Here is a 14,640-nt window from a genome sequence, read left to right on the forward strand (position 1 = left end):
AACAAAAATGAACATAATGGATGGGATCTGGTTTTATTTACAAATTGATCTTGGCACTATTTTTGTTGTCTCTTTGCTGGAAACTGGAATGATCATAAAGAATACTTTTGACTAGCGAGCAAAACACTCTCTAGGTATTTTAAGTCAGTGACCTGCTGTAAAAGGCAGGTTTGAGAGACATATTCTTTTTTTAAACCACAAAAAAACGATAAAGGATAGAGGGAAAAGAACAACATTAGATAATTGACCAGGAGGGAAAAACAGAAATAGTGTATAGAAAACGTATTTCACTTCAGCTTTATACTGTGGCAGTTTCTTCTTTTAGGCAGAAACCCTGTGACATCATGTCTACTGACATTTTTTTTTTTTTCCTCAGATATACAGGCTCTCCCCACGTCTCATCAGGTGCACTCACTGGTTATTGTTAGGGTGACAACCCATTAGAGGCCATTGATTCTGTCAAAAATCGTCTTGTAAAGCAGCATTAATTGACTGTGGCAAATAAAATGAAGGAGACAAAAGTTGTGAAAACCACCAGTACAGACCTACTACCTCGGGTTTGGCAGGCAGGTAGGGGCAGCTGTCTAACATTTCCAGTGTTGCCTTCTCAAACAAGTGCTTGACTGTTGATCGAAAGATCTTTTGTGTGAGCAAACATAAAGATATGTGTTGGTGCGTGTGTGTCTGTGTGTGTCTGTGTGTCTCTGCATACTCATATTCAGTGCAAACACATTGGGTAAAAATCCCATCTTGACCATGGCCCATCAGCTCTTTTGTTTCAACTGAAACACATAAATCTACAGTATCGTCCATCCCTGACCATCTCACTTCCTCATTTCTTTTGCAGGTCTCTGTTGCACCTCTTCAAAGAGATAAACTGTCAGGCAGACGGACATGCCTTTTTGTTTATCCAGCCTGGTGGCGGGCCGACTGCTGCCAAGCGGCCCCCACCTCCCTGCCAGAATCAGGTCCTAGCACAGCCCAATGTACTTGAGATTGTTCTGGATGATCACGTCCGTGACAGCGTCGAACACAAACTGGATGTTGCTGGTGTCAGTGGCACAGGTGAAGTGCGAATAGATCTCCTTGGTCTCCTTGTTGCGGTTGAGGTCCTCAAACTGCCGTTGCACATAGACAGCTGCCTCCTCGTAGGTGTTCTGACCTTTGTAGTCAGGGAAGCACACTGTCAGAGGAATGCGTTTGATCTTCTCAGCCAACAGGTCCTTCTTGTTGAGGAAGAGGATGAGCGACGTGTTGGTGAACCAGTTGTTGTTGCAAATGGAGTCGAACAGGCGCAAGCTCTCGGCCATGCGGCTCTGTGTGGATGTGGAGAGAGAAAGGACATATAGAAGAAGATCAGACCATGAAGAAATTATTTACTTTGAAGCATCAACCCAAACTAGCCCAATCTATCACACGAGAAGGGTCATGTAACCCAAGAGAGAAAATAGAGACCATGTACGGCAAGAGTTGAGGGTGAAAATGAAGACTCACTGGCGGGCCTTCTCTGTTATGTCAACAGAGACTTGAGGCGCAGACACGTGAAGTCCTGCGTTTGAATTCTCTCTCACATTCTCCTCTGAAACTTCTGATTACTTCTTTTTACCACTACTCTCGTTCTCCGAGTCCAAAACTGTAAAATGACCAGTCACAGGAAATGTGTCGCTTTACTCATTACAGATTCATCTCGCGATTGCGAATAACTGAAAATGTGGCTATAACTGTCATATATGAACATCTGAATGAATCACATGGAGGCAGATACCTCAGACAGACTGCCGTAATGTTCTCTTCCAGTGCTCTATGATGTGGTTTTATTCTTCAGCCTCAACTTCATACATTAATCTTAACAACGGTCCTCCAAATGTTGATGCATTACCATTTATAGTCCTCAGGACCATATTAGGTGTTGCATTTTTTGGGGGGGGGTTTCACAATAATGGAAATCACCGATGACTGCCTCGTCCTGCAGATAAATGAATTACACAAAAGATAAAGCGAGGAAGAGTCCAGCAGCAAGAATGTGAAGCAAAAAAAAATATTAACCATGTGTTTTCCATTAGCATTAAATCAGACCGTAACACTGTACCACACTTAACATGTGTTTATTTTGTGTGTAATGTGTTTATCACTTATCGTTTTTTCATTTGATTCCATTGCAAGCAGAACAAGACATAACAAAAAAGTATTGTTTGGTTACAATCTGTTGATTTTGGTCCAGAATAAAAATGTGTGTGTGTGTGTGTGTGTGTGTGTGTGTGTGTGTGTGTGTGTGTGTGTGTGTGTGTGCGTGCGTGTGTGTGTGTGTGTGTGTGTGTGTGTATGCTCATGTGACGATGAATGTATGAGAGAAAAAAGTGAAAAAGAAAGTTGATTTGTTCATGGCAGCTGCTGGCATGTGGCAACTGGCCAGCAGCTTGTGACTGGGAGGTTGTCAGAAGGAAAACTGCTGTTTAAAAGGTTACAGAAACAACATGGTGCTGTGAGCAAATCACAAGATCTGCACAGCATGAAAACAGATACGGAGGGGAGTAGCGAAGGATTTGACAATCAGAGTGTAGATTCAAAATTAAACCTGCTTAATAGTGCTGTAAGTGCACTATTTGGGAAAAATTATGAAAAGCCTACAGATATGAAAAACCAAAGTTGCACGTAAGGCTTATATGCAGTCCATGTTTTTACATCACCTCAAGTAAAACTCTTTATTTATAATAAATAATAATAATAACTAATAACTAAAATGACACAACACAGAAGGAACAAACTAAGGCTTTGTTCAATACAAATTGCATAAGAATGTGCTTGCAGATCCCCGTTCTGCACTGATCCTTCTTCATGTATATGTTTTCCTTTCTGCTCCCGTTCTCTCACATGTTATTATCCTCACACTGAAACATAAGCTCTCCTTTCTGTATAAGTATGTTTCCCTCGGGGACTAAGACTGGCCCCTAAACATTGAACACAGTCACGTCTGGCTGTTTGACATCACTACTCTTTTTTCAGGGTGTGAAAACAGAGAGAGGACGGCAGGAGACGGCAAGCTGCGTCCGGGAGTCGATAGTCTTTTCACCTGGACACTATAGCGCTCCTACATTAAGACTTCCTTAATGGGGAGCGGGAAGAGGGGAGGAGGCGCCATCTAAGAGCACTAAAGCATGCAGACCCCCCTTCCTACGCTTCAAACACCCACTGATACACACACACACACACACAACCACACACTTCTTTCCCCCTCACCTCTTCCTGTCAGAGTAGTCCAGAGGCGCAGGCTTTAATTAAGCTTAAGTATTAATGAAGAAGTCATTGCTTTGTTTCCCATAAATACAAATCACTTAAGTGTATAGCCAGCCCTTCCTAATTCATTACGGCTCATTTTAAATGCCACAGTCTTACAAGGAGTGTTTTGCTCTTATCTGAGATGATCTTCTTAGTCACCATGTTTTTTTTTTCCTTCTGCACTTACAACAAGTTCTCCCTTTCTGTTTTCTACTAATATATGTGGCAGCAACACTGCTGGGTTAAGATTTCAAAGCAAACATTCAACCCATTTGTTCACATGTACATAATAATATTCTTGCACTAAAATCTCATCAAAATCACACTTTTGATTATCAGCTACGCTACATTTGATTTACATTGTATAATGCTCTTTTTATGTTGTGGATGAAGGGAGATGTGTTCACACTCAGGTTCAAAATATTGTTACTGCCTACAGATATGAAAAACTACAGATATGAAAAACCAAAGTTGCATGTAACGCTTATATGCAGTCCATGTTTTTACATCACCTCAAGTAAAAACTCTTTATTTATGTCCATTAAAATGTCCTCATTATAATAGATTACATAGACAAATATAGCGTTTAAAATACGCTATATACGCAAATATAGCAGGTTTAATTTTGAATCTACACTCTGATTGTCAAATCCTTCGCTACTTCCCTCATGTTCAAATTTGACACAGTTGCCCCTAATAATAAATACGTCTCTGAAGGAAAACTTTTGAAGGGACAAATATTTCCAAGAACACACTGAAAATATTGAACCACAAGTACTGCGAACTAAGATACTGTAAACATTTTCTCCAAAAACACTTTTTGTCCGATTTAACAACTAAAATGACACGACACAGAATGAACAAACTAAGGCTTTGTTCAATACAAATTGCATAAGAATGTGCTTGCAGATCCCCGTTCTGCACTGATCCTTCTTCATGTATATGTTTTCCTTTCTGCTCCCGTTCTCTCACATGTTATTATCCTCACACTGAAACATAAGCTCTCCTTTCTGTATAAGTATGTTTCCCTCGGGGACTAAGACTGGCCCCTAAACATTGAACACAGTCACGTCTGGCTGTTTGACATCACTACTCTTTTTTCAGGGTGTGAAAACAGAGAGAGGACGGCAGGAGACGGCAAGCTGCGTCCGGGAGTCGATAGTCTTTTCACCTGGACACTATAGCGCTCCTACATTAAGACTTCCTTAATGGGGAGCGGGAAGAGGGGAGGAGGCGCCATCTAAGAGCACTAAAGCATGCAGACCCCCCTTCCTACGCTTCAAACACCCACTGATACACACACACACACACACAACCACACACTTCTTTCCCCCTCACCTCTTCCTGTCAGAGTAGTCCAGAGGCGCAGGCTTTAATTAAGCTTAAGTATTAATGAAGAAGTCATTGCTTTGTTTCCCATAAATACAAATCACTTAAGTGTATAGCCAGCCCTTCCTAATTCATTACGGCTCATTTTAAATGCCACAGTCTTACAAGGAGTGTTTTGCTCTTATCTGAGATGATCTTCTTAGTCACCATGTTTTTTTTTTCCTTCTGCACTTACAACAAGTTCTCCCTTTCTGTTTTCTACTAATATATGTGGCAGCAACACTGCTGGGTTAAGATTTCAAAGCAAACATTCAACCCATTTGTTCACATGTACATAATAATATTCTTGCACTAAAATCTCATCAAAATCACACTTTTGATTATCAGCTACGCTACATTTGATTTACATTGTATAATGCTCTTTTTATGTTGTGGATGAAGGGAGATGTGTTCACACTCAGGTTCAAAATATTGTTACTGCCTACAGATATGAAAAACTACAGATATGAAAAACCAAAGTTGCATGTAACGCTTATATGCAGTCCATGTTTTTACATCACCTCAAGTAAAAACTCTTTATTTATGTCCATTAAAATGTCCTCATTATAATAGATTACATAGACAAATATAGCGTTTAAAATACGCTATATACGCAAATATAGCAGGTTTAATTTTGAATCTACACTCTGATTGTCAAATCCTTCGCTACTTCCCTCATGTTCAAATTTGACACAGTTGCCCCTAATAATAAATACGTCTCTGAAGGAAAACTTTTGAAGGGACAAATATTTCCAAGAACACACTGAAAATATTGAACCACAAGTACTGCGAACTAAGATACTGTAAACATTTTCTCCAAAAACACTTTTTGTCCGATTTAACAACTAAAATGACACGACACAGAATGAACAAACTAAGGCTTTGTTCAATACAAATTGCATAAGAATGTGCTTGCAGATCCCCGTTCTGCACTGATCCTTCTTCATGTATATGTTTTCCTTTCTGCTCCCGTTCTCTCACATGTTATTATCCTCACACTAAAACATAAGCTCTCCTTTCTGTATAAGTATGTTTCCCTCAGGGACTAAGACTGGCCCCTAAACATTGAGCACAGTCACGTCTGGCTGTTTGACCTCACTACTCTTTTTTCAGGGTGTGAAAACAGAGAGAGGACGGCGTCCGGGAGTCGATAGTCTTTTCACCTGGACACTATGGTGCTCCTACATTAAGACTTTCTTAATGGGGAGCGGGAAGAGGGGAGGAGGCGCCGTCTAGGAGCACTAAAGCATGCAGACCCCCCTTCCTACGCTTCAAACACCCACTGATACACACACACACACACACACACACACACACACACACACACACACACACACACACACACACACACACACACACACACACACACACACACACACACACAACCACACACACACACACACAACCACACACTTCTTTCCCCCTCACCTCTTCCTGTCAGAGTAGTCCAGAGGCGCAGGCTTTAATTAAGCTTAAGTATTAATGAAGAAGTCATTGCTTTGTTTCCCATAAATACAAATCACTTAAGTGTATAGCCAGCCCTTCCTAATTCATTACGGCTCATTTTAAATGCCACAGTCTTACAAGGAGTGTTTTGCTCTTATCTGAGATGATCTTCTTAGTCACCATGTTTTTTTTTTCCTTCTGCACTTACAACAAGTTCTCCCTTTCTGTTTTCTACTAATATATGTGGCAGCAACACTGCTGGGTTAAGATTCACACTCAGGTTAAAAATACTGTTACTGATTCTTAATTATGTTGTAATGTTGTGGATAATACAATATCAGTGTCTCTATCCGCTATCATCCAAACCAAAAGGATGACAAATTGTTCTACTCCGAGGCCGAGGTGAGACTACTGAGCTAACATGAAACATGTATAGTCGCGTGTAGCACTAAATGTTCAGACTCAAGGTCATCTTAGAGCCTTTTTACTAACATTTAGGGTAAATTGAATCTGGACGACATACAATAAATAAATACAATAAATAATTGTTTGCTAATGTGAAATATATTCACAATCTCAATCCGTTTCCTGGAAAACTCTTTTTCAAAACGCCTTTGTCAAATGATGCAATTAAATTGCATGATAGTAATACCTTTTGATAAGCCATTAGGCGGTGAAGATCCTGTAGCCGAGTGAGGGAGAGTGTTCCTGAAAACCTTTTGAGACACCAGTCTGACACCGTCCTCTGTTTCTGAAAGGACCTGATGTGATTTAAAGTCAGCGATCAGGGAAACCGTCATTTCACATTAAGTTCAGTTCATCAGTCGTCTTTGCTGAGGCTTTATAGCATAACATGACAAACTGTGACTTAAAATCATGAAACACTGGTGATTCATTTCCATTCGTCTTTCATGTGACGGCTAATTCATTCCTGTTTTGAGAGATTAAATACAAAAATAATTGAGACAATAGCAATAGAGCTGACACTGCAGTCAGTGTCTGCCTTGATGTCTGGCTAACACCATCTTAAACAAGCGCTATAACCCACATCTCAGCTTTTCATTTTCAACTCGCATACATAGGATCCGCTGCAGTTGCTCAGCCTCAGCCACTGCATATAAACCTGCACTACACATTCATGATATTGCACCCACGAGCACACACAATACAAGCATGCACGCATACACCTCATATCTATTCTCCCCAGCGCCGATGTTTGTTGCACCCCTCCTCCCTTCTTCCCTGCTCTCCCCTTCTCATCCTCCCTTCCCTAGCCACAGCTCACTGTCAACAGCGCAGGATTAGGAGCATTTGACTGGCCTGTTGCTAAGCAACAGTAGCCAAGGCAACCGATTCATTACGAAGACAGGGATGGGACAGGGAAAATGCATCAGGGAATGGGTTGATGGGGAAATGTTATACTGTAATTATTATGGTGTCTTGTGTGAGCTGGTGCATTGAAACTGAAACGGCGTTGATTTCGTCGGATGGAGTTTGTTTTCTGCTCGTGTGACATTGTCAAAAGCTTTAAAGGGTTACATCACTCAGATGATCAGTGGACACAACAAGCCATCTTAAAGAAAATGACACCTTTCTTATCAAAGCAACGATTTTTTTATATATGTGACTGTTTCCAGGAGCCATTAATTAGTGATCACAGTGCATGTTCATGTACAAAAAAACTGATGAACCCTCAAAATTGGTGCTTTGCCTCTTTTAGGCGTGCCATTAAACTTCTATAATCCCTGTTCTGCTGCTTTTCATTCAAGCACGCTTGTTAACCAAGTGTTCTGCTACTGTGGTTCTTGCACTTTTGTTCCAGAAAGTTGAATCAGTTTCAACTCACAAAGGTTTATGCCATTGAACATTATCGACTCAGTTGGGTTATAGGAGGTAAAGTAAATTATATCCTTTCTGGCAGGTTCATGTTGTACTCACATGAGTAAAGGAGCCATTACTTAGCAATCAATGTAACAGCTTCCCTGCAAATGTAACATGTGTTTCTTCATGGAAGGTTTAACCGAAGGAAAACATTTCTTCGAAATATGTACAAATTTCCCCTGAGATCAGCCTGCCTACTATTTTGCTATTTATTATCATTCTTGCTCTACTTAATTGTCAGAATCTGTTTTCTGGTATGTTGAGATACGTCTGTGTTTGGCGCAGAGTGGCTGACATGTTTTTTTTCCCTATTCAGATAACTGTGTTAGAAGCATGTTTTCTGCCTAACACAATGGTGACTTCTGGATATATTTGAAGTATTGTATACTATAGGCATTGTATGTTAATTTGTTTATTCCAAAGGAATAGTGTTTTGTCTGTATCTTTGCAAATCTGCTGAATTTATTTCTATAATGTTCTATACAACTGTAGCGCGTTAGTACTCTGCTCTCTCTGCACCAGAATCCGGGTCAGTCCTTTGCCCTCACATTGTACTGACCTTCATTCCTTTAATATTAACTGATGTTCAACCCAATCTAATAGAAACCAATTTGGGTTTCACTGCTGTGATATTCCCATGTTGCATCATGTAAACGTTGTGGCCAGACACGCATGCAGTACACAGATACAAACACTCTTCTCTTCCTCACATTGCAGATGTATTGAGCATGTAGAGGTTAGACATTGTGTTAGGTAACAGCTGTTCAGCAGTGTGGTGTCAGCTGACTGTGGTAAGAGAAGTGGTGCAGGAGTTCACTGAGGAGCCTTCTGTAGATGTTGAAGGAACCACAGCAACAAACCTGCACTTAATCCAGTAGCATTTAGTACACTGAATGTGACTTTTAGAGCTGCTGCTGCATTATGCGTCTGCCTGATGGTCCTGTAGATTTAAAAAGGCGTGGCCTGATGTCCAGTATGGCCACCACCATGTGGTGCTAGTACAGCCTCTCTTTCAATAGTCTGCATAGGACGCTGTTACATTTTATTTGTACTACAAATTACTGTAACATTTCAGCCACTAATTAATGTATTACATATATATATATATATATATATATATATATACATACATATATATACATATTTAATCAGCATTGCTGTGGTGTGACTACATTAGACTAATTACACGCCCCATGCACAGTGTGATATTCAATTTAAAATGTGGGGAGATCATCTCTCCAGGTCATACTTTAATAAGCTCTGCATCCTAATACACTTCTGCACATTTCTGCCATATGCATGTTCTATCCATCCATTGTATATTGTATATAACTGGAATTGTACTTGGGGGCATTAGGACACACACACACACCACAATGTAATTGCAAGTTATATAAGATATAGCCTACTATGTACAATTCTTTCACATTACCCTACAAAATGTTGATTTTTCCTACATTCTTGTCTTTATAATTATAACGTATAACACGTGTTTCTTTAAGTCTTGAAAGTCATGAATATTAGATTTGGCATATACTGTGCGGTGTTGAATTAGTACTTGATTGATTTAACATGTTTCACACATTTAGCATTTTAATGTCTTTAATGTCTTTAAACAACAAAAAAAAGTATCTCATTGCTATATAAAGGATTATAGAATAGCTACCAAGTTACCCTTCCCCAGTGCCCATGCAAGAAAAACATTTTGGAAATGCAAAACCATTAAGGTTGCATGTTTTCAACAATAATTTTGACAAGTACAACTATTCGTGGCTCAGTGGGACTGTCCCCTCAGCGTACGGTTAGATTAATTTACTGGTGACTACATGTGAATAGCACCAATCTACTAATGAAGAATACCACTTTGTGTGCTCATCACAGCAGCCGCAACAACAACATACAGGCGACAATGTGAAATTTAAAACACATCTAAATCTAAAATGTACAAGATGTACAAATACTTGTCAGACATCAGCTGAACGAGTCCAAATACAAGTTGATGGAAACACAAAGGCTTTTTTGTGAGCCGGTTTCAATTGAATCAGATAAGGCAACATGTTACAGTCTGGCCTCTGAAAATCACAACCGGTATTAATGTTACGATGTCACAAGTTTGCCTTCGTCCAACTGAAGAAACCCCTGGTGTGTTCAAAGAGATAATTTGCTTCACGTGTTCAAAGACATAAACTTGTAAAGGCAGTAATTAATTCAACCACAACCCAACCATGAAAATCATATTCCTAGCACTTTTGATCCATTGCTTAATATTCTTCCTCTCCTGTCTTAGAATAATACAAGCTGGTTTTGTTCTCGCACCTGTGAACTCCCATTGCTACACAGTGCCTTCACAATTTGCTAATTCTCACAGGTACAGCCTCACACTTTATTCTGTGAACTCAATTAACACCATGCTGCATTTTTCTCGTCAGACTTTATTTTTAACCTGTAAAATTAATTGATTTCATGTTATAACCCAGCATGGTGGACTCCCTGTTTTATCCGGGTAACCCATGCATTATCAGGCTCGTTCAGTTACAGGAATCACAAAGTTCCCTCTGTTCTCAAGGTATTTATTGTGTATAAAGAGATGTATACAGACACTGGAATCTCTTTAGGAAAGAAATGTGATCATGCCTGTGAAGGAATGAAACATAGCTGTAACCCCTCATAGCTGGTGTAGCCTACAAAAGTAAAATAGTATCTACTGTTGACCTTCCATTATCAAAAAGGCAGTTAAACAAGCAATAACTACCCAACTATTCCAAAACACTCAGATAACAACACAGACATGTTAATCGTTCAAATTCCACAACCATGAAGGGGAGATTAGAAATGTCCATTCATGCCTCCAGCCAAGGAACTCTGTATTAGCACCATCACATTTGGATAAGGCTTTCTAAATTGTTTATTAAACAAAACTGAATGAACTGTAGAGGGATAGCATTAGTTAGTGGTGTTTTTTTAGGATGAGAATAACATGATGAAAACTTTGCATCTGTGCCATAATTAAATTAACATCTACCCAACATGGTGAGAGGTTTTTCTGGGCTCTGTGGCAAATAAGGTAGCCTTCTCTCAAAAAGAAAAGATAACTCACGCAACCTTTGATGCCCAACTTTGGGTATACATTTTACGTATGCATTCTGTAGCTGTAGACCTGAACTCAAAGTCCACTAAATAGTTCACTTAGTAGAATGCATTTTAACACTCTGTTTGTTTAGGTCGGTCTTCCTTCTTTGAATGGTAAGCTGTTCAGCAGTTTGGTGCTTTAGGAATCTTTCAGTCAGCCAAAGATTGGCCATTTGTTCCCACCAAAGTAAACATATAGTCATTTAAAATGAAAGTGCAATGTATTTGATCGACTTAGAGAAATGCTGGGAAACAATCATATTTTAATTCCTAATTGGTGTAACTAAAATGGTTAAAGCTCTTTCTTTTATTAAATAGTAGTATGTTAATTAGAAGTAATCATCAAACAACCCAGTTTCCCAAAATCATTTTGGAAATAACTGTTATTCATTTCAAATTGCCACATCTGAAAAATGTGTATGATGCAATCATTATTTTAAGTAATTGCTTTGACAGAAATCTAGAAACCAAGCTTATTGGTATCAAAGATCATGAGTCAGATAAATATTATGTCTTACATAAGAGATATTTTCTCTCCACTTGAATTACCTCAACACATTTTTCGGAAATAATGGAAACACTTCTCCTCACAAATGGTATCAAAAGTTAATAGGAGAGAGAATGTGTATAATTTGGGCTAATTGGGTTGATATCTGATCTCTGTGTTAGGGAGAAGGGCTGCTGTGTGCAAGCATGTGCTAGTACACGTGTGCATGTGCATACATTTACTGTGAAAATGTGGGCCCTTATAAAAAGAGACTTTTCTTACCGTCTGGTTGTCCTCGTAGAGTTTGAGGTCATAGCCACTTAGCTCGACACAGAAAATGATTGCAGTCACGCCCTCAAAGCAGTGGATCCACTTCTTTCTCTCCGAACGCTGTCCGCCCACATCTACCATCTTGAAGGTGAGCTCCTTGAAGGTGAACTTGTTCTCCACAATGCCGGTGGTCATGTCGCGGGACCGTAGGATGTCCTCTACAGTTGGGATGAACTCGAGCGCAGAGATGCGGTCCAGATCATTCAGGTAGTAGGCAGTGTTGTCCTCTAAGTGGTACTCATTGGATCGTTGAAAGCACTCCTGGACCCCTGAGTCGGCCCACAGACGCTTCATGACCCCCTGCAGCTCTGTGGTGATCTCCCCTTTGCTCTCGGCCGGCCCTGTGAGGGCAAAGAGCTGCACAGCATCGTAGGCGCGATCAGCATTGTGAAACTCGATCTTGAGGGTGGTGAGTGCGCGGATGATGCGGGTGAGCGAGTCGATGGCATTGTACAGGATGAGGGGCTTGTATTCCTTGCAGGCCTCCAGGTTGAAGCCTCCACTGTGGATAATCTTCATCTGCTTGACAATGGTGCTCTTGCCAGAGTTGCTGGTGCCCAGCAACAGTAGCTTGATCTCACGCCGCTGCCGCTGACTCTCTGAGCGCAAGTGGCGATCGATTCGCCGAGAGCGCCGCGCCGCTTCTTTCTCCTCCGAGCTCTGACGGCATCCCATGGTCCTCCACCACGTGGTGAGCGCAAAGGAACTCGTGCTGCTGCTTGATGGGAAAGCAAATTATAACGAAGTGGTGACCTAAAAGGAGCTGGTGGAAGAGCTGGAGAGGGTTTTTACCAAAGGTAGGAACTTGCCAGTGAAGAGGCCGACCGAACTTCACAACAGACCAATTTAACACTAGACAGGAGAGCCACCACACTGAGGAGTGGCGCGGGAGTATTTCATTCTTTTTGTTCAGGGGCAGTCGGTGAGTCCTGTGTGGGCAGAACCCAGACTTGTGGGATGCCCACACAGCGCCTGGCACTCAGGGTTGGACTGCCTGCTGAAGGCAATGGAGCCGGGGGGCATAGCAGGGGCTCCCCCTGAGGAAAAGCTCTGCGAAATAGCTGGTGAACGTTACGTTTATCAGTACACAATTTGTTTGGGCTTGATGCGTGAGAATAGCAAAACCCCCTCACTCTGCTCCCACATGGCTCTTGTGGTACGTTGACCTTGTTTAGCTTCTGCAACCGTCCACCTTAGTTCGATATTGGCCTGTTTTGTTTGATGTTCCTGATAAAATCTTGTATGCTTCTTCTGTGGTGTGATATCTCCCCAGCAACTGAAGTCTGCCAACACACAAGATAAAAAGAGAAAAGAAATGAATTGCACGTTTAGGACAAGTAAGAGCAGTTTCATCACTTTCCATCACATACATAATATGTATACATACAAAATATGCTTATTCGCTTTCTCTTGGAGAAAAAAGGATTGATTTCACTCTTATGTCTGTGCATTAGATTAATAGCTGGAGCCAGAGGTAGTTAGCCTATCTTCTCATGGAAGCAGGAGGAGCCAGTAAGCTTGGCTCCCTCCAAAGATTAGAAATATCTTGACCTTCATCTTGAAACCGAAATCTGGGCCCACTGACTGAACCCACACTCTGCATAGTAGTGCTTGCTGGATAGATAAACCACAAATGATTGTTTTTGCAACTGTGCCATTCAAACAAACGATTCCAGTCTTTATGCTAATTGTCCTTCTGGCTCTAGCTCTACATTATGACACTGACAAGACAGTAACACCAATCTGCATATTTCAATTGCATGACAAACAAAAGAAAAACATGTCTCATGTAATTTTTTCATCCATAAAATGTAAATTGACCTGTTAGCAATGAAAGCCTATACAGTCACATGCATACTGACCTGCACCCTTCCCATTCAACCATTGCCATGTCACCCTTGTTCTGTGTACACTACCTCTTGAGATTTCTGCTTCTAATAGTTACACTACCCAACGTTCTCCCTCAGCAGGCCTGTGTTACCACAGATCCTGAGCCAAAGTAGTTCTCAGCTCACCACGCCCATCCATTTAACACCACCGCACACACACACACAGACACTGATTATATACACAATCAAGATCAAACAAACGCATATCAACAGACCGAGAAAAACAAACGCCACTATTTGAAAGGGAACGGGTGCAGGATTAACATGACACGTCTTTCCTTGTACCCAATGGTATCTTCCTCTATTCACACTACAACGCAGCACCCCTGACTCTAAGAGCTGCTCTGTATAAAATACTATCTTATAGGATATGATAAATGTAAAGCAAAAACTAATTCAGAGCTGTGGGAATCTGTGATAAATAGATGCACATTGAAACAAGCTTGCATGCTATTGGCTAAGCAATGAATGTGAAATCATACTGTGGCCTAGTTTGGTTGGCGAAACTATACTCTGCAGACGAGAGAGAGAGAGAGAGAGAGAGAGAGAGAGAGAGAGAGAGAGAGAGAGAGAGAGAGAGAGAGAGAGAGAGAGAGAGAGGAGAGAGAGAGAGGAGAGAGAGAGAGAGAGAGAGAGAGAGAGAGAGAGAGGAGAGAGAGAGAGAGAGAGAGAGAGAGAGAGAGAGAGAGATTCTCGGCGCTCAGTGAGTGAGGTCCACTCTTCAAATGACGGAGAGGACAAACAGAGCAGAACAAAGCCATAACAAAGCATCACAACACAAACAGAGTGCAGAGCATTGTTTCCTGGCTCCAGGCACCTGACTACCCTCTCAAA

General features: G+C 41.0%; 1 protein-coding gene across 1 annotated transcript; it reads right to left on the reverse strand.

Annotated features, from left to right (window-relative positions):
- Positions 1–971: 971 nt before the first annotated feature.
- gnaz (guanine nucleotide binding protein (G protein), alpha z polypeptide) lies at positions 972–12,592 on the reverse strand (the record flags this gene model as incomplete). The annotated part of the gene is made up of 2 exons (XM_079235044.1): positions 972–1,316; positions 11,870–12,592. 2 exons carry the CDS (start codon positions 12,590–12,592, stop codon positions 972–974), a joined length of 1,068 nt encoding a protein of 355 aa, XP_079091170.1.
- Positions 12,593–14,640: the final 2,048 nt, after the last annotated feature.

Source organism: Taurulus bubalis (assembly GCF_910589615.1).
Source record: "Taurulus bubalis genome assembly, chromosome: 19".
NCBI classification, from domain to species: domain Eukaryota; kingdom Metazoa; phylum Chordata; class Actinopteri; order Perciformes; family Cottidae; genus Taurulus; species Taurulus bubalis.